At 42.9% G+C, this 27,596-nt stretch overlaps 1 protein-coding gene across 3 annotated transcripts in view; it reads right to left on the bottom strand.

Moving 5' to 3' along the window:
* The window catches only part of LOC124590782, a 281,346-nt gene that overhangs the window by 8,537 nt on the left and 245,213 nt on the right, over positions 1-27,596 (bottom strand). For all 3 annotated transcript variants that reach the window (XM_047131676.1, XM_047131675.1, XM_047131677.1), the window contains 2 exons: positions 21,339-21,524; positions 4,428-4,782 (listed from right to left, as the gene is read on the bottom strand). In XM_047131676.1, the coding sequence (XP_046987632.1) occupies positions 4,428-4,782; positions 21,339-21,524 (541 nt within the window). The remainder of the gene's footprint in view (positions 1-4,427; positions 4,783-21,338; positions 21,525-27,596) is intronic.

Here is a 27,596-nt window from a genome sequence, read left to right as displayed (position 1 = left end):
GGGTTGTTTTGGGGAAGGAGACCAGACAGCGAAGTCATCAGTCTCATCAGATTAGGGAAGGATGGGGAGGGAAGTCGGCCGTGCCCTTTCAAAGGAACCATCCCAGCATTTGCCTGGAGCAATTTAGGGAAATCACGGAAAACCTAAATCAGGATGGCCGGACGCGGCATTGAACCATCGTCTCCCCAAATGCGAGTCCAGTGTCTAACCACTGCGCCACCTCGCTCGGTCAAGGATAGTTCATTTTGACACACCTAACATGATAATTACTGATTAAGTCCATCAGTTCAAGTCAGCACTCTTCAGTGTTCTGTGTAACATCTGTGGAATCAACCATAACCACTCTATAGCTTATCACCCCCAGAGTAATGCATTAGTCGAATGCTGTCTCGGGACTCTCAAAGCCACCCTTATGTTACAAGCTAGATTGTGGACTGAAGCTGTGTCATGGGTACTACTTGGTGTCGGAACTGCCTTCAAGAATGATCTACAAGCATCCCACATGAATTAGTATATGAGGAATCACTGGTGCTTCCTGCCAATTTCGTGCTATCCACATAAGGTCCTGAGCAAACTGACCTCCCAGCACTAGTTCAACGAGTGAAAGGTCAAATCAGACATATTTGCCTACTACCTCCCACTCTGCACTTGGTATCCAAGGTTTTCATGTACAAAGCCCTCTCCAAAAATGAACACATCATGCTACAGGACAATACAGTACAACCAGCACCAGTCATGCTACAGGATGACACGGTCCAACCAGCACTACAACCACCATACACAGCACCCTTCAGAGTTCTCAAGAGAGGCACACATGCATTTGACATTCTAATTAATGACAAACCAATGACTATTTCAGTTAACCCCTTGAAACCAGATTGGGTTCTCCATGCCAACATAAACAATGACGATGACTGCCCACTGCCCAGTGCACAGAGAGCCAATCCTAACACAGTCCTCCCTCTCATCATCAGGCACTATTTCAATGACTTAAACCCTGACAACACCACCATCAAATTGGCCGATAATGATCTGTGCTCTACAGCCTACAATGAAGACACAATGATAGGTGGCGCTGCATGCATCCGATGCCTCGACCATGCATATACCCTACCCAGTGACATCGACTATGCCTCCATACCATCCTGCCTTTCAACGGATGACGTCCTCACTAACACCTGTCCAAGGGTCCTACCGTGATCACTGCCTACACCCTAGCCCCAGGCTGGGGGCAGATCCTGCAACAGAGGTGACCACCCACCCACTGCTCCCCTACCAGCTCTACAGCACCAGCATCGCACACAACACAACTTCAAGGAGCGGTCCAGCTGTGCCCAGCCAGCCATGACACAGATGGTCACACACACCTGTACATGCCAGTACAGCCAAACAATTGACAGATCACATCTTCCCTTCAATGCTCCAAACTACAAACGGAGGGGAGCGGGAGAGGGGGGCCCATGGAGATATCTACTGGGACAAGCAGTGCTGGCGAGTGAGAAGAGGAACATCTGTGGGTGTGTCAGAGACATCAGTGCATTTTGAGTTATGATACGTTGTGGACATGCTACTGTATCATGCGTTGCGAATAAAATATATGTGCTATTAACCTCTTTTATCCTGTTATTGGGACACTCCCTGTCACCTAATAGGGAGCACTTCTATAAACTCATTTACTTTATCTTTTACCTTCTCTAATATTTGCCTGAATTTTGAATTCAACCCTTAGACAGTGTCCAACCTGACCCCAATAACCAAAACAGTTTGTCTTTGTGTGCTGGTGAACCCCTTAAGTTTTCTGCAAATAGAATTTCTAACCTGTCCTTACCCCTCTAGGCCATAGGAAGAACTTCCTATAGCGACTATCAGAGTATCACCAGTATGAATTAGCCCCCCCCCCCCCCCCCCCCCCCCCAGGCTATATGTTTACTCGCTTAACAGATAATGTAACCCAGGACTCATTATGGCACCTCAGAACCTCAACAAATTCACATTTGTGTGCTTAGTAACTGCTTCTATTTTGTACAGGCCACTCCTAATACAGTATTTTTCAATTTTAGGCAAGCCGTTGCCAGCTTCCCCTGTCAAACAATCACATGGCAGTGAGAAAGTTCTCCCTAATTTTATACACTGACACGTAACAAATGTATTTTTTCATTTTCATAGAGATGTTTTCCACTGTTTACAGCTGACAATCACTTTTAATGTTTACTTTCACATTATGGCCTTTTATTTTTGTCGTAAGTGTGTCAATGTCTGTACAGTTTCAATGTCTGCCATTGTGCTTAAATAATTGGACCATCTGAATAATTTCATTATGTTTATTACACTTACATGTTTGAAAAGCAACTATCAGTCCACAGTTCATATAATTTTGTAGTTTGATCAGGTCATCAAGTCGGAAGAGTATCTTTTCTCTGCCTGCATTTTCGCATATTTTTACATGCCTGGGGAGACGACCATCCTTGGAACCAAAATTACGTGTCTTTAATGTTCACTTTTTTACAGTTGATAACCAGCACACCATGTACCTGTAACCACCTATCTTAAACATGGATGATCACTGGACTCAGTGACTATGGCTCTACTTACAAATACATCAAACAGAGTGAACTCAGGTGGAAGTTCTTGGTTTAACTTTGCAACAGAAGCCTGGAAATGGCAGTTGAAATGTCAAAACTGGCTCTAGGCATCAGTCTGGCAGGTGTGAGAGCAATACTTGTGTGCATTTCAGTACCGCAAGCTCTTACAATTGACTCTCCTGAACTGCACAACAGGGATGCTTTCATAAAAGTTTTAGACATTAAACAGACGGAAAATTTTAAGAATGCATGAACAGGCTACATCTCTCCTGGTACTTTATTGCAGCAGATGCCTGGTGCCAGTGAAGGATTCATGTTGTGGATTGGTCAGTTTACTCCCTCCAAGTTTTTCACTCTTGGTGCTTGGAGGCAAGGCAGACTGGCCTTCAGACAGAAGTTACCAGAGTACTGATGAGACAAGCTGCAGCAGAATCACTGTGCTGGCTGAAAGTATGATGTGCTGCTTCTGTGAGCTCTTGAATGACAGTTTTTGATGAGAACCAGCTCAGGCTTTTCGAGTTAGGAACTTTCTGTAACTTTAAAGTCATTTGTGAGGAGTGTTACAGGTTTCTCTCAAGTATTAACATAGCTACTATTTCAATAAAATCAGATGTGTCAGAACATGTTCTTCAGCCAGATGCGATTCACTTCATGCATTGTGTTCCTGATAATGTTCAAATTTCCTTTCTGCTGCAAGGCACAGGCTGGTTTTGGTCACTCAACTTTGATTTGGAAATGGTGAATATTATTTTTGGTAATTCTTTGAATCTGTGAGATTGCATATGAGGAATTGCATGTGCACATTGCATTCTTTAGTGAACCTTACCCTTGATCAATAATAATGATTGTACATTATTACAACTTGCTTGTATGGTATCATAGTATTAGGACCATTTATGTGTTCCATGTAAATGGCATTTCAGGAGTATGCTCCATCTGTTAAATAAATGTTCTTCATACAGCTATAATTCATTAATTCAATGTGCATAGCAGCATGCCTTTCCTCCTCCTGTGATCTCTAGCATCAGCTACCCCTTAAGAGAAAGATACTAAGAAATGTTCAGTAATGTGTAAACACTGATGGGTTGATCTGAAGTTCAGTAGTTAAGAACATTTCGCATTTTTTCCTTGGGATAGAAATTGGGGACAGAAATTGGGGCTAATGGTTAATTAATATTTATGGAATTTATGACGATTTGGCACTCAGGAGCAGGGTGACAATTCTAAGCACAATAACTATTTAAAAAGAAGCTCACGGCTATGAAAAGTCCCTGATTTAGAGTGAAATTTTGAGCCGCCATAGAATTAACAGCCAATATTTATACAGGCAAGAAGTGTGGGCAGCTTTGATGTTCACTAAAAATTATTAATTTGTAAATCTAGATGAGTTAGACAACATGCTGAAAAAAGAAACAACTCGATATTCACATGAAACTGATGGTACGAGATTACTGTATGATTAATATTAACAAACTAAGTTAATACTGTGTCCAGACCAAGCCATGTATCCAGAACCTTTTGTCATTTGTGAGCAGTGTGGTATCAATGATATGACGTGTGCACATGCAGTGAAGTGATTCAATGTTTCAAATTTTTACATGTGTGCCTTCTTGGTATGTTGAAATCTGTGCCAGTCTATGGAGTGTGATTCATACTGTATCACTGATGAAAGACAGAAGGTTCTGACTTGAATCCCTGTATGGCACACAAATTCAGTTTGTCACAAAAAAATAGCAAGTATTGTTATATAAGAATACATAGTGCAATTTATAACAAGGTGACGAACAAAGATTGAGGGTATTTAACTGTATGCTAAAAAGTCCATTGCTTTTGCATACGCTTTACCTTGTGGAACACCTGTTATATCTTCTGTATCCTGTGGTGCTACTGTTACTGTTTGTAACAAATTTGGAATACTCCACTCAGTACGGTTATCACCATGAGACTTCTCTAAATGATGGTACAAAGAATTATTGTTTTTGAAAGTCTGGGAGCAGTATGGACAGGAGAGTGACTCTTGTGCTATTGCACTGACACTCTCTAAGAAGTTTGGAGTGTTCCATTGGTCACGAAGCTCTGCATGACGTCTCTCAAGATGGCGACTAAGGGAACTGCGATGTCTGAAGGTCAATGGGCAGAAGGGACATGATAGGATCTGACCTGCATGTAACCTTTTAATGTGATTCCGCAGTTGATGTTCCTGGAATAAAAAATATTACTATAATACAAAAGATTATGCAGCTTTGCAGTATGTCATGAAAGTTTTATTTGATTTTCAGGTTTTACATTTCTGATTCATTACACAACAGAGGCAGGCAGCACAGTTACAAACAAGCATATTCTCAAACGGTTAATTATACACCACAGCTTTTCTTTAATTGAATATATCTCAAGATATCTCTATACATTAAATATATTGGCTTTATGCAATGTGGGCAGAAACAGTCTGAAAAGCTAGTAATGGTGTTGCAAAGTAGGCTGTGCTCAGAAATAACTGTTAAGAAAAAAGTTTGATATGTTGTGCTGTTTCCAAGTTAAGTAGCATTGAACTTAGCCAATCAGGTCATTGTGCACAGATATTCAAGTGCCCCCCCCCCCCCCCCCCCCCCCTCCTCCCAGAGACAGTGTCGCCAAATGTGTTCTTTGCTTGGGTTCCTAAAACTGAACAAGAGAGCACTAGAAAAACTGAACATGGTATGGTAGTAAGGTTCAAACCAAAACCAAAGGCTGAGCAGTCTTGTGCACTGTCATCTATGCTACGAGAACAACTGACACTATCTGTATCTGGCAGGTCGCTTGAATCTGCATGTGCAACAGCCTTCAATGCTAATTAACTGAGAAACAGCACAATGTATCCAACTTCTTTCATAACAATTATTTCTCAGCACAACCTACTCTGCAATACCCTTGCAAGCTTTTCAGACTGTTTTGGGTCACATTGTATATAAGATCTTTGTAAAAACAGTTCTGAAGTGATATTCTCCCATAATAATGGAATGAATATTTCCAACTTGTTTTATAGAAATTACATGCGATCTTGTTTACACCAACAATGAACACTAATTAAATACACTTAACAACAAAGACCTACCTGGCGTAATACTATTAATGAATTTTCTGTGAAGTAAGTTATAATCTTCCTAGTATATGTTTGTTGAAAGTATCAGCTTTGTATGCATGAGCATTGCAACAATAGCTCAAAGACAACATGCTTCCATAATAACGAAAAAAATATTTCCAATTTATTTTATGAGAATTACATGTAGTCATAATTACAACATAGGAGCAAAGAAATACACTATGTGATCAAAAGTATCCGAACATCCCCAAAAATGTATGTTTTTCATATTAGGTGCACTGTGCTGCTACCTACTGCCAGGTACTCCATATCAACAACCTCAGTAGTCATCAGATATCGTGAGAGAGCCGAATGAGGCACTCCGCGGAACTCACGGACTTCGAACGTAGTCAGACAACTGGGTGTCACTTGTGTCATATGCCTGTACGCGCGATTTCCACACTCCTAAACATCCCTAGGCCCACTGTTTCCAATGTGATAGTGAAGTGGAAACGTGAAGGGACAGGTACAGCACAAAAGCATACAGGCCGAACTCGCCTGTTGACTGACAGAGACTGCCAACAGTTGAAGAGGGTCATAATGTGTAATAGGCAGACATCTATCCAGACCATCTGACAGGAATTCCAAACTGCATCAGTATCCACTGCATACTATGACAATTAGGTGGAAGTTGAGAAAGCTTGGATTTCATGGTCGAGAAGTTGCTCATAAGCCCTACACATCAAGCCAATAAGTGCCAAGCAATGCCTCGCTTGGTGTATGGATCCTAAACGCTGGATGACTGAACAGTGGGAAAATGTTTTGTGGAGTGATGAATCATGGTACACAATGTGGCGATCTGATGTCAAGGTGTAGGTATGGCAAATGCCCAGTGAACATCATCTGCCAGCATGTGTTGCGCCAACAGTAAAATTTGGAGGCGGTGGTGTTACAGTGTGGTCATGCTTCTCATGGAGGGGGCTTGCACTCCTTGTTGTTTTGTGGGGCATTATCACAGCACAGGCCCACATTGATGTTTTAAGCACCTTCTTGCTTCCCACTGTTGAATAGCAATTCGGGGACGGCGACTGCATCTTGCAACATGATTGAGCACCTGTTCATAATGCACGGCCTGTGGCAGAGTGGTTACATGATAATAACACCCCTGTAATGGACCGGCCTGCACAGAGTCCTGACCTGAATCCTATAGAACACCTTTGGGATGTTTTGGAGTGCCGACTTCATACCAGGTCTCACCAACCGACATCGATACCTCTCCTCAGTGCAGCACTCCGTGAAGAATGGGCTCCCATTTCCCAAGAAACCTTCCAGAACCTGACTGAATGTATGCCTGCAAGAGTGGAAGCCATTATCAAGGCTAAGGGTGGGCAAAACCATACTGGATTCCAGCATTACAGATGGAGGGCGCCATGGACTTGTACATCATTTTCAGCTAGGTGTCCAGATACTTTTCATCACCTAGTGTATATGGCATAATGTACGATTAATGAATCTTCCATAAAGTAAGTTGAAGAATCACAAATCCTCCAAGTATATCCTTGGATATAGCTTGTTCTTATGTTATATTCGTAAGTGATACTAATGCACTCGATGTATAATGTTTCTGTTTTAGTTACTTGAAAAATGGGCCTAATGCTAAACATGTACAACTGCACATTAAATAAAACAAATGTCAGCTGAAGACAACATTAAATCATTTAAAAAACACTGTATGAGCAAGAGGCTAGATTAAATATAGTAGTAGTGTATAAATATAGTAGTAGTGTACTTTTTTTTTGAGGATGTAAAATTCATTTGATATCATACTTAAAAATCACTGTGTTACCAACAGGGGATGTTGACAAAAGTAACAGTCTCGTTGACTTCCCTGACATTTCAGTTTTTTTCACAGACTCTATCACTCCCCAATTTACAAAGAGAAACTACTGAAGAAACTCACATGATGGCTAGAGGAGAACAGTGGTTACAGACAAAGAAGAAACTAATGGTCAAATACAGGAGTAGTGTTAAAGAAGGCTAAAGGTCAAATTTCAAAGAAGGCTGTAAAGTAGAAAGTAATTACAATTTACCTTGTGTGCAAGAGGAGAACAAAGAGTGTGGTGAGTGGAAAATAGCAGGGAAAAATGACTGTCTACTGAGAATAGTGGTTGGCACATTATACTCTTCTGTTTATTTAATTCAGTCATAATCTGAGAACCGATTTACACTCATTACAGGTTTCAACCCTACATTGGCCACTTTCAGAATCCACAACAGGAAAAGGAAAAAAAAAGTCTAATTTAAAATCCTAAAAGCCTTGAAATTTTTGGAAGTTCTATCTGTGAGTAACTTAAGTAAAAATCAAAATTTTTTGGTTCAAACCCATAATCATATGGGCATACAGCGTATGGTGGTCAAATTGCTCAGGACGTGTGTTGAAATACCAAATCACAGAATAAAAACCAGGGAATTAATCTGGCAAACTAGGTAATGTCTTACTTTTCTTGCTTCTTGTGCTCTATGGGCATGTCATCTATGCATCAAAGCAAATCCAGGAAAATTTTTAAAAGGAAAAAAACTTTCATTATATGCTATACACTAGGCTTGCAATTATCCCTTCTCTTCTTAAAAAAATCTTCAAATAATTTAAATTTTTATTTACTGTAAATTGTAACTTCTGACAACCAACCATGTGTTACATACCAACGTTGAGAGCAAGCTATAAAAGCAATGAAAACATATGAGAGAGACAATGTATGGGTACAAATGACAATGACTGTAGTCACTTTCTATGATTTCATCGGAAAGAAATAAGAGCAAGTGTAGTAATATCAGGATTTAATGTCTCACTGATGATGACGTTGCAGAGACAGAGGTGAAGCTATGGAAGAGGACAAGAAATCTATTGTATCCTATTATCCCAGGATTCACCTCAAAAACTTTAATTTGAATGGTTGTTTGGAAATTTTCACCAGGTCCTCACAAATGTGAGTCCAATGTTGCAATAATTTTGTTCTGTGTGGACTTCATTTTGAACACCCTTTACAAATGTGTTTCACCACCATTACTCATACGACAATTATCCTATATTTGTATATGACCATGTAAGTGCAACTTTTTGGTGATTGATACAATTATTGTGTTTTCCACCTTACATTAACATGCTCATTGAATTTTTGATAGTATCTACAGAAACTGTTCCAGTTTACTAGAAAGGTTGCCTCTGTCTCATGTCACTCACTCTAGCAGGTGCCAAGTTTTTGCTGTTGATGATTTAAGAGCAATGAATCATGTTCTCTACAAAGAGCAATATAACTGTTGGCTGAAAGGAGAGGTGGGAAGTGGGTGGGTCACATCTTCCCATTTTCATTCACACTAATGCATACATTCTGCTCAAGTATGTGTCATTTAAAATATTAAATACTGTTTTAGTGTTAAACTTGTGATAGCATAAACTCATTTTCAAGATGCATGTTGGTTTGTAAACCACAGAGCTTTATTAATTACAGTTTGGGTTGGAATATTCTTCCCTTCCTTCAACCTGAAGCATGTCTCAGGCATGACAAGGTCATTAGACACAAAGCAGTAGCTCAAACTGGAAAGTGTGGGGAAGGATGTGGGTTGTGTTTCTCTCGAAGGTACCATCCTGGCACTTGCATTATCAGTTTAGGGAACAGTCTTACAGTGGGAATGGTCATAGGTGTAGGAGCCATTGGGTAGGGACATAGGTGCAGAAGGAACATAGGGTCAGACACTATGCTCCTTCTGCACACATTTCCCTACCCTGTGGCTCCTACCCCTGTGACTGTCCCCACTGTAAGACTTGTTCTTTGCACCCTCCTACCATCACCTATGTCAGCACTGTAACTAGTAAAACAGTAATGGACAAACCTGTGAAATGACATGTTGTGTATGAGCTGTTATGAAAATACTGTTCAGTCTTCTACACTGGTATGACAACCACCAGGTTATCAGTTAGAATGAATGAGCATAGACAGAGGGTGTATACTGGCAACACTAACTATCCTCTTGCAGAGTTTAGTATACCCACCCAGCAAACATCGAGATGGCATTGGCACTGCAGCGGAATAGTACAGAATGCTTTCAGGACAGCATGGTTGAAGTGTGGCATGGGCAGCAATAGGCATGCTCAGACAGTTCTGACACTGATTTCAATGCCTGCAGACCAGCATAGTCTTGTGCAGCAGTCGCTAGTCGCGTGTTGTGTTTTCATTCGTGCTCATTCTCTACATGGTGTTTGGACTCTCTGCTCTACACAGATTAACTCACACATTGCGATACTAAAGTGGTGACATCAGACATTTCTAAACATGTGACACACTTTCTTTTTCTTTCCTCATACCATTAAATTGTGGCCACCATGGACCCAGCATTTTTGCAATACTGGAGGGAGGAGTAACTCCTCCAGGAATGATAACAAAAACTACAACAGGAGCAAACAAAGGAACTACTCAATCAGAAAACAGAACTCCTCCCTACTCGTGTGGGGCTGATAGCAGACCAGGGGCTAGCAGAGAAGTTATCTCCCTTGCCTCCCCCCCCCCCCCCCCCCAATGCAATTCACTGGTTTCTACAAGGCTACACAAAGGTGGGAATATTATCTGTGGCAGTTCTTGCTGCCCTGCAAGGTACAGCACATCATCAATCCAGTCCATTCAAAATTTGAAGTCTTCTAGAAACACCGAGAAACTTACTTTTGATAAACTTTGTCCGTTTATCATGAGGTAATTTGTTCATCAAACCCATGTGGTGGCAACATGGTTACAATTTAACCAGCACAAAAAGTGCTCCCAGCACTCATACATGGCTTGGATCACTGACCTGCAAGGTCTCTCCCACAAGTGTAGTTTTGAATGTCCCCAGTGCGCTACATTGTATGTGGCCTCACTAATTAGGGACATGATCACCCAGTTAATACCTGATCTGGAGGTTTAAACCAGGGCATTCGTCTTGGCAGACCTTTTCTAGCCGAAGTCACTAATATTATGGAATTACATGAATTTATGGCAGTGGTAAAGGACATACTTTCTGAAATATGGAAGGAGGGAAAGTCAGATGCATGTGGTACACAGTTCCCAGTAAAATGTGTAGTGAGCCAGGAGGCCTTGACTTCTTCTGAGCCAATGTGTGTTGATGCCATTAACGATTAAAGTGCAGTCAAGTCACAGTGCTGTCCACCTTTGACTGCATCATGCTCAGCAAAGCGTCGTCATCCCCACTCATGATGTTTTGCTGATTTTTTTGGTAGATGTCTTTCTGCTCAATGGGCAAGCCAGCAGTCCTGCCCCAGCTATCATCTGGTGCAAGTTCGACAGGATTATCCACACACAGAAGCCATGTGTGGGGCCTACTGCAAAATAGGACATTTGGCAACAGTTGTGACAGTCAGCGAACCCCAGGGCTGTTGTCAGAGTCTCCAGTATTTTCCCTGGACTCAAAGGTGTTCCCCAATACCCTGCAAGCATCACCACAGTACATTCTACTGTCACAGGTAGTGGATGCGTGACTTATTGAGTTTCGGGTACACACGGGAGTGTCAGTCAGCCTAATTAACTTAAGTATGTATCGGCTCTTGGGCTGTCCTGCATTGCAAACAGCCACACCATCAAGCTGTGTTTTATTGTAAACAGCGTATTCCTCTAATGGTCAACTTTCTGTCTCTGCACTTTATAAGAATGTGGAATGTGGAACTTACATCATTAATAGTAAATTCATCACTGGCTCAAATATTTTTGGATTACGTGCCTTTTCTGTTTTAGGTTTCCAGATAGTTGACAAAGTACATTTAGTGTCTCAGTGGGTCCCCATACAAGATTTGAACTCTTTACTACAGTTATAAGACCAGCTGTTCAATAATACTCCAGATCCAACAGAAAATTTTGAAGAACGTCTCCTTTAAGCCATCGGCAGTACCTAAATTTTCTCATCCCTGTCCCATTCCCTTCATCATGTGTGACAAGGTCAAGATCAAGGTCAAGTTGCAACACTGGCAGGACTTTGGTGTCATTTCTCCTCTCTTCTGAAGTTAGTAGGCCGCTTCTTTGGTGGTAAAGCAGAAGCCACATGACACCATGCATCTTTGCTGTGAATTTTAAACAGACGATCAATGCAGAGTGTGTCATGGGGGTCATATCCCTTTCCATAGCTGGAGAAGTTGTTGGTGAGGTTATCAGGTGGCCAGTATTTCTCATACATCAACTTGCAGTTGCCGCTGGACGCCCTTTCTCCGAGTTTCTTTGTGCTTAATATGCCCTTTGGGCTTTATTACTGTACTCACTTGCCTTTTAGAATCTCACCCACACCTAGAATTTATCAACAATATTTGGAGTTGTTGATTCAGGACATTCCTTGTTGCATGAACTACCTCAATGGCCTCTCAGTCATGGACTCCACACAGGCCGAGCTTTTGATGAATCTGCAGGTGGCAGTTTTCCAACAACTGTTGGAGAACAGCCACTGCTGCAAATAGGAATTTTTTTTTCCCAAGGGGGAATTTTTGAGGGTATGTGGTCAACAAAGATGGCCTTGTCCCTGCGGATGAGTAAGCAAAAGCCATCATGAACCTGCCAGTACCCAAGAAGCTGAAGAAACTCAAGTCCTCCTTGCACAAGATTTCATATTATGGTAACTCCATTTCCTAGGCCACACATGTGCCATTCTCTTAACCAGCTTTGCCAAAAGGATGTCAAATTTGTCTGCTCTGCAGATTTTTGATGGCTTTTCAGTCCCTCGAGCAGTGTCTGTACTCCGGTCCGTGTTTGGCTGCTTTCCACTGGGTAAATGTTTAACCGTGGCTTGTGACATGTCCCAGTATGGAACTAGTTCAATTCTGTCACATCAAAACCGAGCAGCCTGTCACTTTCACATCAAAAGACACTTTCTGTAGAACAACACAATTATTCACTGGTGGAAACAGAGGCACTGGCTATCGTTTTCAAAGTTAAAACGTTTCACATTTTCTTATATGGGGTGGAGTTCCTACTGAACACCAAACTAAAGCTGCTGGTTTCCTTTTTGGTCCTTATTCTTATGATTTTCTGTACCAGTCCACTAGCCAGCATACTGATGAAAACTGTGCGTTGTGGGTCATTTTTGCTGTTAAGGATTCTCCCTGGATCTTCATATCTGATAACATTTGGCAATTGTTTCGGAGGAGTGTGAAGACTTTTGCAGTTGCAATGGTAGCCAAGCTTCTGAGTAGCGGGAGGAGCACTTTGTGTGTATCTTCAAGATCCAAATGAAGATGTCTGTCTCTACCTTGTCCCATGACAGTGCCCTATCAAGCTTACCAAGTGACACTGGTTAATGGGTGTAGTGCAGCAGAACATTGCACGGGTGACAACTGCGGGTGTTTTGGATTTGTTGCACCTCGAGTTGCATGCCTCAGTCCATCATAACCCACCATGTTTTTCTCATGGGGCTGCCATTTGGGCCCGATCTTTCGGTCGGCAGCACAGGACACTGCTAGGTGTAGTTGTGAGCTGCAAAGGTCAGTAGTTTTTTGTTGTGGGTGTAGTTCAGGAGCAACTGATCCATCATTCTTATCAGTTGTGACTGTGATGTGTTGGACCATCTTCCAGTCAGCCAGGTCACAGGGTCAGTCACAGCATTCACTGCCATGGGGTCAGTCGCAGCATTCTCCAGCGAAAGTTTCCCAATTGCAGCAGTGTACTACCGCACTGGTGTCCCCCACGGCACCGTCTGTCATCCTAGCTTCAGCTGCAAAATAAGGTGCCACAGGGGGTAGATCCTGCAGCTCCCACTGTGGAGTTCTCTGCTCAGCAGTGACAGAATCCTTGCCCCTGCCCATGTCGACGGGCCAGCCATTACCCAGCCTCCACCATCTGCTGCCCCCTCCGGCAAAGCAAGCTACATTGATACACATAACTTTGGTCCTTCAAAATGCCATTGAAAAAGGCTGTCCTTACATCAAATTGCCTTATATACCAACCAAATTGATTTGCAACAATCAACAGAGACCTCTCATCATCTCAAATCTTGCTACAGGGCTAAATATATCAATGTAATCTATTTCACATCACTGATATATTCTTTAGGCACTAACTGAGCCTCATGTTGAAACATTACATTATTTGTATTTAATTTTTTAACAAAATCCCATTAATTTTCCATAACCTTATGTTTTTTAGTTTTATAAACTAGTTCTCATGGGTTTTTTTTCCCCAGAGAATTCTTCTTCCATTACTTTCTCCCATTCTTTAGAATTTTCTGACTGCACTGCTTCTTCATAATTCTTTCATGTTTCACAAAGAAGCATCATTCTCAGTTGGAAGGGCTAAATCTTCAGAGTGACATAGTTTCTTCAAATTTCACCATTGACGGAAATTTTGGCTTCCTTCATCTTCATTTCTTGCTTTGAAGTTGCTCTCAATTTGTCCTTCACTGTCACACCAGGTGTGACCAAAAATTAATGGGAATATTTGTTTTTCTTAAAGAATCTTTATTTACTCATCAACATCAACATTGTCCCCTTCAAAGTAACCACCCTCAGATACAATATGCTTGTGCCAGCACTTTTTCCAATCTTGGTTACACTTGTGGAACTCACTTTCTATTATAGTGTTCAGTTCCTTCAGCAGTTCTGTTTATCTCACAAAGGTCATTTAACAACATCCTTTCGTGGTTCTCTTCAGCCTCGGGAATAGAAAGAAGTCATAGGGGCCATGTCTGGCAAATATGGTGGTTGAGGCATCATAACATTTTTGTTTTCTGCCAAAAAATCATAAACAAGCATTGAGGTGTGAATGGGAGCATATGATGATGCAATTGCCATGACTAGTTATGCCACAGCTCTGATAGTTTTCTTTGGATTGTTTCACACAAGCAAGGCATAACTTCCACGTATTATTCCTTACTGATCGTAAAACCATCAAGGCAGGAACTCTTGATGCACTATCACATTGTAAGCAAAGAAAACAGTGAGAAGGACCTTCACATGTGATTAAACTTCTCAATTTTTTTTCGGTCTTAGCTCTTCAGTTTCCATTGGGATGACCGGGTCTTAGTTTCGACGTCATACCCGTACACCCATGTTTTTTCACCTGTTACAACCTTCTAAGGAAGTTATGAATCATTGTCAACTTCATTCAACAATTCCTGAGCGATGTTTGTGAGACATTTTTTTGGATGAAATTCAACAATTTCAGAACAGACTTTGCTGCTACATGTTTCATGCCCAAAACATCAGAAAAAATTGCTCAGCCTGAGGCCAAGGATGTGCTGACATCATCGCAACCTCTCTGATGGTGATTCAGCAATTTTCCAGAACCTTTTCTTTACTTCTTCTGTCATCAGTAATTGATGTGCTAGGGCATTCAGGGCAGTTGTTGTCTTCAATATTTTCTCAACCCTATTTGAAATGTTTGGACAATTAATCATAGTAGATCCACCAAAACCCACCGTCAACATTTCGAATGTTCCATTTTTTGAGCAAATTACTGCAAATTCTCTGATCCGTATTTTTCAAAAGTAAAAATTCACTGAGCATTCAAAAACAAGAATAACCTTTTTGACTGTCAACAATAAACTAAATATTCAAAACAGGTACCAACAAGATAAAAAAAATTTGAAAAACAGATGTATAAAGCCCACAAAATTTTAAAAAATCCCATTACTTTTTGATCCCACCTCATACAAATGGTTACTGACCTTTTCATTACTTGTAACTACATAACCTGAAGCTCTCCAATCATCTGTATGTTCATCGACTTCAAGAAGGCATATGATTCGGTCAATCAACAGATGCTCTTTAACATCTTAGACGAACAAGGACTTGATCGAAAGACATTAAGACTCATCAAGAAAACACTCAAGGTCACGAAGTCAAAAGTGAAATTCATGGGCAAATTGTCAGAGCCCTTTGAGATAAAGACCAGTGTGCAACAAGGTGATGGATTGTCACCACTGCTCTTCAACCTTGATCTGGATAAAGTCATCCGAGAATGGGAGAAAGAATTGAAAACCCAGGACCACTGGAAACACATTCAACTTGGATGAAAGAATGATGACATCAAGGTCAGTTGTTTAGCTTTCGCAGACGACCTAGTGATACCTGCAGCCTGCGAAAATACAACAATCAGACAGATTGAAGCCCTCAAGGAATGCGCTGAGAAAACTGGACTACAAATTTCATTCGAGAAGACCAAGTTTGTTTGCACTAAATTCAACATTCAGAAACTGAACACAAAATATGGGCAGATCAAACAAGTTCCACACTTCAAATATCTTGGTGAGATCATAGAATCAACAGGGTTGGAAAAGGGAGCACCAAAACTTTGGTTACAAAAGCTCAAATGAGCATATGGGAGAATGTGTGAAATCTACAACAAGAAATGTATGTCCATTCACACAAAGATCAAACATTATAATACAGTGATTAAAACTGAAGTGCTGTACGCGAGCAAAACCTTGGTACTTAATAGAAAAGGTGATCTGGAGAACATCATGAAGGAGGAAAGAAAAATCATGAGGAAAATGCTGGAACCAGATAAAACAGAAGAGGGGTAAAAACGCAAATTGCGCAAAGCAACAGAAGAACTGTCCAACCTTGCCACAGATATTGGAAAACGAAGGCTGAAATTCTACGGACACAGTCATAGACTCCCATCTTCAAGGCTAACTCACAAGATTTTGACATACACTGCAAAACTGAAGAACACTCCATGGGTAGAAGAAGTCAAATTTGACTTGCAAAAGTCACAGATAGGAACATCGGACATACTAGACAGGAAACTTTACAGTCAGAAGATAAATAGACGGGCAGTAAAGCCACAGAATAAAGTCCCTAAAAGATCAGGGACCAAGTGGTCAGAAGAAAGGAAGAAAGCACACAGCAAAAGAATAAAAGCTATACAGTCTATTAGAAAGACGAATCATAAACGTAATGTGAGATCCAACAGGGTCCATACACACATAATAATAATAATAATAATAATAATAATAATAATATAACTACATCTTGGCTCATATAATCCTGTTAAATATCCTCTTGAAAAATCAACATTTTCACAATCAGTTTCTTTAACATCTTCCTTTTTAACTATATCGGACATCTCAACAATCTGTTTGGTCACTTGAGTCAATGGTCTCTGTAATTGATTGCAGTTGAATTTTACATCTCTATATAAAATCATCATAACCAACTAAATATCCTTTTAAGATTCAGCACCAAACTTCTCCCATTTTAGCACGGAAAAACCATACATAGCATTATGTTCCAAATATCACCAAAATGTCAAAATGACCTTCCTTCTCCATAATGTTTCAATTGGAGTTTAACCTTTAATTTTCATGGAACTAGTTTTGTTCTGAGTCTATTTTGCAGCCAACAATGCTGCATTGCTTTTGGTAAGTGTTCAGCAGAGCATAGCACAGCCAAAAATGTCCCATCCCACACAGGGTTTTATTTTCCTGCTCAGTGTCTCCATTCTACTTACAGTTACATGGTGCAGTAACTGAACATTTTGCTCCAACTTATCCAGTAAACCTATGAACACCTGTATTATGGAACACACTGCCATCATGTGTACATAATTCTTTCACCATAACATCAACTTTAGTCTTTATCATTGTACTAAGCAGTGATGGCTTTTCTTTAATTTCATCTTTTTGTCACAAAAGGACATTACCTTGAAACTGGAAAAACCATACTCAAAAACAGCGAAGTGTCAATGATACTGCAAACCTTTTTCTTACATTGTTCTGCAAACATCTCTGCAAACTAATTGTCTATGTGTAGTGGACTCTGTAAGCTAATTGTCTGTGTGTAGTGGGTTTCTGTACTCTTTCATCAAACTCCAGCTGATGATTTTTACCAAAGACACACTCCTAACATAATAAGCCACTATCAATTGTTATCTCTATACCATGCTCCTTTGATAATTGGTGCACATAGTATTTGTTTTGATGACCCATTTTTTATGGCTGCTCTGTAAGGTATCAACAGTTTCAACAACAATGCAATACTATTTTTGATGAACAATCTACACAACCAAATGATAAACCACTGGATGACAAGTATTTTCCATTTACTTACACAGTTCTGAGATAACACTGTCAAAAGATAGCATTCTACTCTACAATGTATATACACTCCTGGAAATGGAAAAAAGAACACATTGACACTGGTGTGTCAGACCCACCATACTTGCTCCGGACACTGCGAGAGGGCTGTACAAGCAATGATCACACGCACGGCACAGCGGACACACCAGGAACCGCGGTGTTGGCCGTCGAATGGCGCTAGCTGCGCAGCATTTGTGCACCGCCGCCGTCAGTGTCAGCCAGTTTGCCGTGGCATACGGAGCTCCAACGCAGTCTTTAACACTGGTAGCATGCCGCGACAGCGTGGACGTGAACCGTATGTGCAGTTGACGGACTTTGAGCGAGGGCGTATAGTGGGCATGCGGGAGGCCGGGTGGACGTACCGCCAAATTGCTCAACACGTGGGGCGTGAGGTCTCCACAGTACATCGATGTTGTCGCCAGTGGTCGGCGGAAGGTGCACGTGCCCGTCGACCTGGGACCGGACCGCAGCAACGCACGGATGCACGCCAAGACAGTAGGATCCTACGCAGTGCCGTAGGGGACCGCACCGCCACTTCCCAGCAAATTAGGGACACTGTTGCTCCTGGGGTATCGGCGAGGACCATTTGCAACCGTCTCCATGAAGCTGGGCTATGGTCCCGCACACCTTTAGGCCATCTTCCGCTCACGCCCCAACATCGTGCAGCCCGCCTCCAGTGGTGTCGCGACAGGCGTGAATGGAGGGGCGAATGGAGACGTGTCGTCTTCAGCGATGAGAGTCGCTTCTGCCTTGGTGCCAATGATGGTCGTATGCGTGTTTGGCGCCGTGCAGGTGAGCGCCACAATCAGGACTGCATACGACCGAGGCACACAGGGCCAACACCCGGCATCATGGTGTGGGGAGCGATCTCCTACACTGGCCGTACACCACTGGTGATCGTCGAGGGGACACTGAATAGTGCACGGTACATCCAAACCGTCATCGAACCCATCGTTCTACCATTCCTAGACCGGCAAGGGAACTTGCTGTTCCAACAGGACAATGCACGTCCGCATGTATCCCGTGCCACCCAACGTGCTCTAGAAGGTGTAAGTCAACTACCCTGGCCAGCAAGATCTCCGGATCTGTCCCCCATTGAGCATGTTTGGGACTGGATGAAGCGTCGTCTCACGCGGTCTTCACGTCCAGCACGAACGCTGGTCCAACTGAGGCGCCAGGTGGAAATGGCATGGCAAGCCGTTCCACAGGACTACATCCAGCATCTCTACGATCGTCTCCATGGGAGAATAGCAGCCTGCATTGCTGCGAAAGGTGGATATACACTGTACTAGTGCCGACATTGTGCATGCTCTGTTGCCTGTGTCTATGTGCCTGTGGTTCTGTCAGTGTGATCATGTGATGTATCTTACCCCAGGAATGTGTCAATAAAGTTTCCCCTTCCTGGGACAATGAATTCACGGTGTTCTTATTTCAATTTCCAGGAGTGTAGACACAGTCTCTAGCAAGGGAGGTATGTTTTTGTTACTTAACATTCATTACTTGAAGATTGTAAAAGTCATTACACCCTAAAGCCAATGTTCTCTTTCTTGTTACTTTTACAGATCCTGTGCAGATTTCTTAACAGAAAATAAGTTACAAGATTCATCTGAACAAAGTCAATCATCTTCAAAATATCACTCTGTCCATTGAATATCTATATATAAATTTGAACTGTACCAAATGCTTCAATTATACACCAATTTTTGGCTCACTCCATCTTTCTTGGAGTTTCAAATGGCTCATATGTGACGTACCAATCATGTTATATGATGCATTGCACCACTGTCAATGTACCAATCCTCACAGTCCAGTTTGTTTATATCTACAGAAAACTTGCTGTGTCTCATCACTAAAACTTTCTTCTCAGTTTTTGAAGTACCTGTGTGGCTATGATTTCTTGAAATTTCCACCGATGTTACACAAGCTCACAACACAGCACACTCCTTTCTTTTGTCTATGTTAAGACACTCACTCAATTGATGACTGTTTTACTGACATCCAAACCAAACCAAACCTGTATTCCATTTTTCATAAGTAGTCGGCCCCCGGTAGCTGAGTGGTCAGCGCAATGGTCTGCCAATCCTAAGGGCCCGGGTTCGATTCCCGGCTGGGTCAGAGATTTTCTCTGCTCAGGGACTGAGTATTGTCTTGTCCTAATCATCATCATTTCATCCCCATCGACGCGCAAGTCACTGAAGTGGCGTCAAATCGAAAGACTTGCACCAGGCGAACGGTCTACCCGATGGGAGGCCCTCATCACACGACATTATTATATTATTGTTTCATAAGTGACCTACTTTGCCACATTAAAGCATTTTCTATCTTCATGCCCTTGATAATGAGACTTTTGGAGACATCTGCTTCAGATGTAGCCTGAGTGCATCTCTGTTGCCATTTGTTAACCTCTGTTTTTTACATCACTGCTGTAGCAACATTTTCATCTTCAGAATCTATTATTTGAAACGTGTAACTTAAACATAGTTTTTGTAACTTATTCCATATTTTTCAGGAGGTAAATCATGCCACGTAATATAAATATAATCAAACTCTTTGAGCAATGTTTGCAAAAATCATGCGCAAAGGTCACCACTGTCAACTGGCTTGTCTAACAAAGAAAGCTGAGTTTGTATTTCATCAAATTTAGTTCATACCAACAGGTGCTTCTAATACAATGATCTGAAATTTGTATCTAAGCAGAGCAAACATCACAAATCATTTGGTGCTTATGTCAAATCTTTGGCAGTCTGGCACTGTCTGATGAGAAATAAAGGTTTGGTGTCGTAAGACAGAATTAGTCATTTCCTTATCTTTGCATTAGCCTTGGCTCACTTAGCAATATCAGTTATACAATTATGAGCACTATATATGAGTTAATCAATTTACCATTATCAGCGTAAAAAATTTGTCACACACTAAAACAGTTCTCATTATAATTCTCCGCATTTTGCAATTTCCTTCACCAGTGGATTTTTCAGTTTGTTGTCTTTCATCTGTCATCTCTTTTACACTTCTATAATACTGAGTTATCCTCAAAATCATTTACAACTACTGCAATTCATGAAAAGTCTGGCACCCATGCACATCCACTACCATGTTTACAAAACACCATACTCCAAATTTAAAATAAAACATTTTTAAAGCTCTAAAGGCCAATGATATTGGAAACTACATCAAACATCCAAAGCACAGACCGCTTTGCATATCTTGAGGTACAAGGACATATGCCCTTGTGATACCTCTTACTTAGAGAAGTGCATAGGCTTTTCATCAGTAACTTTTCCACAACCAAGCAACATGAATTTATTGGTTGCTTGAACATAGTGCTGATGAGTACTTTCTGTAGTCGGAAAGAAAAGGAAGGTTGGGTTTAACGTCCATTTCTGTAGTCCGAGGAAGAAAAAGCACATTATTTGCTATTCTGAAATGCGAGAAAGGAATATTTCCACACAGCAGAGTATTAAAAAAAGTCAATGAAAATATATTCCAAGAAATAAATATTACTGAGTTTTTATCAATCTATATTGTAAATGAATGGAAAAAGGCACTAAAATGACAGGAAATTAAGATTATCAAATGCCTTCAATAAAGCTTACCTTTACAAATGCTTTGTTACAAAGTGGGCATGAGTGTGGCTGTCCTTGAGTATGTTTTAGCTCATGAATTTTCAGAGAGTCACGATTGAGAAAGGTCTTATCACAGTAGCGACATGTCTGCTTTCTTTTGTCTATGTCTTCATGGACTTGTAAATGCTTATTAAGATTAATTTTCTGGTTGAATCCCTGAAAATTGATAATGACATGTAGCCATAATTTATTTTTGAGCAGAAACAGTTATAAACATCAGGATAGATAGTGGAGAACCTTATTACATAGCATCTAAAATTTATACAAGACAAATATTCTTCAAAATGCAAAATTCAATTGATATGCTGCACACTATTAATGAGCAAAGATTACTTGTCTTCCCTGTATATTAACTATATATTTAAGTTACAAATTACAATAGTGTGCTGGACAAAACAGAGTCTATGCCATTTTTATGAGATGTCACAAGTCTATTACGTGTTGGTTATTACTTACAAATCTATTGAACAGGATCACAAGAGTATCTTCTTGGGTTGTACACTTTCACCCTTTTAGAAAAATTATCAGTAAACTCTCCCTGATTCTTTACATAATTGAACTCACATGTACAAACACCTTCAAAAATCTGATTACGCTATAAATGTGTCAATGTACTAAATATTTTACGTTAAGCATGTAAACATAAAAAGTTTTAAGCAAAAGCTACTTTTTCACACATCTCAATGTTTACGATATCATGTCTCCTGAGCTATGTTTTGAACAATGATATAATTTTGCGGGTACATTCAGTAGTACATGTGGAAACTGTTTACAAAATATGTTTCAATTAGAGTCAGTGCTAAAGAAGTAGTAAGTTAAAACATCATGCCTGATGCTGATGTTTGACTGTGTGGACACCAAAAAGATGACTTTCTCGTATCCCAGAAAGAAAGGAAAAGCCACAAGAATGAAGGGAAGGCAATGAATACTAAAAGGAACAAAAGAGGACAAGAAAACAAGAGAGAGACGCTAGAAACAGAAGGGAGTAAAACATGAAAGCAGATTACAGTGGCTGGCCAACCACGAGAATATAAAGAGAAAGCCAGCCACTCTGCAACACATTAAAACCTCCACCCTAAAAGCAGTAGGGTGGAGGACATGGAGGGACAAAGGACGTGCGCTAAAACCTACATAGAAGCATAAAACCCACTCCCACGGGTAAAACGTAAAACTAAAGCAGCTGTGGAGACATTGTCACCCAACACCGAAGGCAGAGTGCTGGGAAAGTTAAAAGTCTGCCGCAGAGTGGCTAAAAGTGGGCAGTCCAGCAAGAGGTGGATGACTGTCATTTGGGAGCCACAGCGACACTGAGGTGGGTCCTCACGACAGAGTAGGTAACCATGTGTTAGCTACGTATGGCCAATGCGGAGCCGGCAGAGGACAACTGATTCCCTGCAAGAGGCCTGCATGGAAGACTTCCACACATTCAAAGTCTCCTTAATGACATGCAGTTTGTTGTGTGTGTTGTTATGCCATTCCGTCTCCCAAAGCCGGAAAACCCTGTGGTGTAAGAAAGAACACAGGTCAGCTTCGGAGATGCCTATCTCCAGAAGCTGTTTCCGCGTCGCCTGTTTGGCCAGCCTGCTGGCAAGTTCGTTGGCAGGGATTCCGACGTTTCCTGGGGTCCACACAAACACCACAGAGGCGGGACTGTTTCAGGGCATAGATGGACTCCTGAATGGATGCTAACTGAGCTGTAGCACTGGTCAATAGCTTTTAGGCTGCTCAATGAGTCAGTACACAGGAGAAATGACTGGCCAGGGCATGAGCAGATGTACTCAAGAGCACGAGATATGGCCACCAGCTCTGCAGCCAATTGGCAAGGAAAGGCGCTCAACATGTCCTCCATGAACATATGTGAAGCCTACGTGACCATCAGGCATTCAGCCGTCGGCGTAAACCACTTCAGAGCCCCAGAACACATCAAGAATCGAGAGGAAGTGACAGCGGAGAGCGGCGGGGTTCACGGCGTCCTTAAAGCCATGCAAAAGGTCCAGATGAAGCTGCAGCCGAGGCGTACACCATGGAGGCATACGTGAACGGACCGCAAGTAGAGGTGGTAAAGGAAGGACTCCAGTTCAGAGAGAAGGGACCGCATGCGAACCGCAATCGTTAGCCCCGATCTGGGCCACCGATGCAGGAGATGGACTGCTGCGGGCAGGAAAAGGAGATGGTAATTCGGATGCTCTGGGAAACTATGAATGTGTGCTGTGTAACTGGTGAGCAGTTGCGCACGTCTGATCTGCAGTGGAGGGACACCAGCCTCCACCAGTACGCTGGTCACCGGACTCGTCCTAAAAGCTCCTTCGCTAATCGAACCCAACAGGGGTGCACAGAGTCGAGTAAATGCAATGCTGAAGGCACTGCCGAACCGTAAACCACACTCCCATAGTCAATTCAGGATTGTACAAGGGCTCTGTAGAGCTGCAGCAGCATACAGCAATCTGCACCCTAATTGGTGTTGCCCAGGCAACGGAGGGCATTGAGGTGCTGCCAGCACTTCAGCTTAAGCTGATGAAGATAAGGGAGCCAAGTCAATCGAGCATCAAAAACCAGTCGTAGGAACTGATATGTCTCCACTACAGTGAGTAGATCATCATTAAGATAAAGTGCAGGTTCCGGATGAATGGTACAATGCCGACAGAAGTGCATGCCACACGACTTTGTGGCTGAAAACTGGAAGCTGTGGGCTGGAGCCCATTACTGCGCCTTCTGGATGGCTCCCTCGAGGCATTGCTCAGCAACAACAGTACTGGAGCAGCAGTACGAAATGCAGAAGTCATCTGCATACAGAGAAGGTGAGACAAAGGGCCCAACAGCCGTTGCTAGACCATTAATGGCCACTAAAAATAGAGAGACACTCAATGCAGAGCCCTGCGGGGCTCCATTCTCCTGGATATGGATGGAACTATGGGAGTCACCAACTTGGACACGGGAAGTATGGAGCGACAGGAAGTTTGGAATAAAAATCGGGTGTCGTCCCCGGAGACCGAACTCATACAATGTGGCAAGGATATGACGTCGCCAATTCGTGTCGTATGCTTTACGTAAGTCAAAAAAGAGAGCAATCAGGTGTTACCATCTGGAAAAGGCTATTCGGATGGCAGACTCGATGGACACAAGATTATCAGTGGTAGAGCAATCCTGGCGGATGCCGCCCTGACATGGAGCCAGCAAGCCACGTGACTCCAGGACCCAATCCAACCGCCGACATACCATACATTCCAGCAGCTTCTAAAGAATGTTGGTGAGGCTGATGGGCCAATAGCTATCCACATTAAGTAGGTTTTTGCCGGGTCTGAGCACTGGAATGATGGTGCTCTCCCGCCACTGCAATGGAAAGATGCCATCGCACCAGATCCAGTTGAAGATGATGAGAAGATGTCGCTCGTAGTCAGATAAGAGATGTTTAATCATCTGGCTGTGGATGCGATCAGGCCCAGGAGCTGTGTCGGGGCAATGTGCAAGGGCACTGAGGAGCTCCCACTCTGTAAATAGGGCATCACAGGATTCACTGCAACGTGTAGTGAATGAGAGGATGTTCCCTTCCAGTCACTGTTTGAGTGTGCAAAAGGCTGGGGGGGGGGGGGGGGGGTTAACTCTCCACTCCAGAGGCTCGAGCAAAGTGCTCGGCAATCGCGTTTGCGTCGGCACATAACTCACCATTTATGGTGACACAGGGGACAGCTGTTGGGGCCTGGTACCCAAAAAGACGTTTGATCTTTGCCCAGACTTGGGAAGGTGATGTGTGGCACCCAATAGTGGAGACATATCTCTTCCAACATTCCTTCTTCTGCTGTCTGATAAGGTAGCAAACACGGGCACGGAGCCGTTTAAAAGCTATGAGATGCTCCAGGAAAGGGTGCCACTTATGCCACTGCAGAGCTCGCCGACGCTCCTTAATCGCTTCAGCGACTTCTGGTGACCACCAAGGGACTGCCTTACACCTCAGGCACCCTAAAGAGTGAGGGATCGCGTTTTCTGCTGCAGAAACAACTGCGCTAGTCACCTGCTCAACCATCACATTGATGTTACCATGTGGGGGACATTCAGCGGAGACAGTAGAGGTGAAAGTTCCCCAGTCTGCCTTGCTCAAAGCCCATCTGGGCAGGTGTCTGTGTGCCTGATGCTGGGGCAGTGACAGGAAGATGGGGAAGTCGTCACTACCACACAGGTCATCATGTGCTCTCCAGTGGATAGATGAGAGAAATCCTGGGCTGCAAATTGATAAATCAATGGCCGAGTAACTACCACGAGCCACATTGAAATGTGTGGCGGCCCCAGTATCTAAGAGGCAGAGGTCAAATTGCATCAGTAAAGTTTCGGCATCTCTGCCTCAGCCAGTAAGCATGTTACCACCCCACAAGGCATTATGGGCATTAAAATCTCCCAGGAGTAGGAAAGGCTTAGGGAGTTGATCAATCAGTGCAGCTAATACATTCAGGGGTACTGCACCATCTCGAGGAAGATATACATTGCAGACAGTTATTTCCTGTGTCGTCCTTATTCTGACAGCCACAGCTTCAAGAGGTGTTTGAAGGGGCACATGTTCACTACAGACTGAGTTTAGGACATACACGCAAACTCCACCTGACACTCAGTTATAGTCGCTACAGTTCCTGTAATATCCCTTATAGCCATGGAGGGCAGTGGTCCGCATTGCTGGGAACCAGGTTTCCTGGACGGCAATGCAGATAGCAGGTGTAAAGCTTAACAGTTGACGTAGCTCAGCCAGGTGGTGGAAAAAACTGCTGCAATTCCACAGGAGAATGACATCATGAGACTGTGAAGGTATGGAACATTCAATGAGGCAGTTTACGCCTCAGAGTCACCTGCTGCCACCGATTTATTGCCTGAGCAGTCTATATCCATTGTGTCTGAAGGTCTAGTGAGATCTAAGTCCTCAGTGGACGCTAAAATCTCCACCCCATCCTCAGCCGCAGAGCTTGTAAGTAGCGGTGGTGTGGGTGCCATCGTAATTTCCTTGGTCTTAGGGGTTTTATATTTGGATTTCTCTCGCTGCTCCTTGGGTTTCCCTGGCTGGGAAGTCTTCATTGGCTCAGTCTCCAGGACTGAGGATGAGTGTGAAGACGTACAACCAGCTGCTTTTGGGCTCTTCAGCCACTGGCGGGTGTCGTCTTTCCCACTAGAAGAAACCTGGGAAGGGAGTGACCCAAGGGACCCCTTCCTAGCGAGAGAAGCCGAAGAAAACTTACGCTTCTCTGGCTTAGAAGTGGGGACAGATGTCCTCGATTGTATGGGGGGGGGGGGGGGGGGGGGTGTTGCTCCCAAAGTAGGTGGTGCAGGGGCAACAGGGAGGGAAATGCCCCCCACCAGCAAGGGGGCAGGTGTAGTGTTCCAGCTCTGAGAGGTGACCTGGGTTGGTGGAGCTGATGGTGTCAGAACTGTTGTAGTGGCGGCGTAAGATGATGTCATATGTACATGATGCAGGCGTTCAAATTTTCTCGTATCCCCAGTGCAGGTCAGTCTGTCCAGGGTCTTGTACTCCATGATTTTCCTTTCTTTCTGGAGAATCCTGCAGTCAGGCGAGCAAGGCAAATGGTGCTCTCCAAAGTTGACACAGATGTGAAGCGGGGCACATGGAATACTGGGATGTGATGGGTGTCCTCAATCTCGACATGTGACGCTGGAAGTACAGCTGGAAGACATGTGGCCAAACTTCCAGCACTTAAAGCACCGCATCGGGGGAGGAATATAGGGCTTTACATCACAGTGGTAGACAATCACCTTGACCTTCTCGTGCAATGTATCACCCTCAAAGGCCAAGATGAAGGCACTAGTGGCAACCCGATTATCCTTCAGACCCCGGTGGACACTCCAGACGAAATGTACACCTCGCCACTCTAAATTGGCATGCAGCTCATCGTCAGACTGCAAAAGGTGGTCTCTGTGAAATATGATACCCTGGACCATATTTAAGCTCTTATGGGGTGTGATGGTTACAGAAATATCCCCCACCTTGTCACAAGTCAACTCTCATGCTTTTTTGATCAAGACTGACCCAGATCTCATTTTGGACAAGCCCTCCACCTCCCCAACTTGTCCTCTAAATGCTCAACAAAAAACTGAGGCTTCATTGTCATGAAAGATTCCCCATCAGCTCTCGAACATACAGGGTACTGGGGCGAATAAGATCTGCTGCCATCCTTAGTCTGACATTCCTCTCATGGTGTGGCCAGGGAGGGGAATGATTTGGGATCGTACTTC

This window comes from Schistocerca americana, chromosome 2, assembly GCF_021461395.2.
Source record: "Schistocerca americana isolate TAMUIC-IGC-003095 chromosome 2, iqSchAmer2.1, whole genome shotgun sequence".
NCBI classification, from domain to species: domain Eukaryota; kingdom Metazoa; phylum Arthropoda; class Insecta; order Orthoptera; family Acrididae; genus Schistocerca; species Schistocerca americana.
This window is presented reverse-complemented; position numbering and strand designations above follow the sequence as displayed.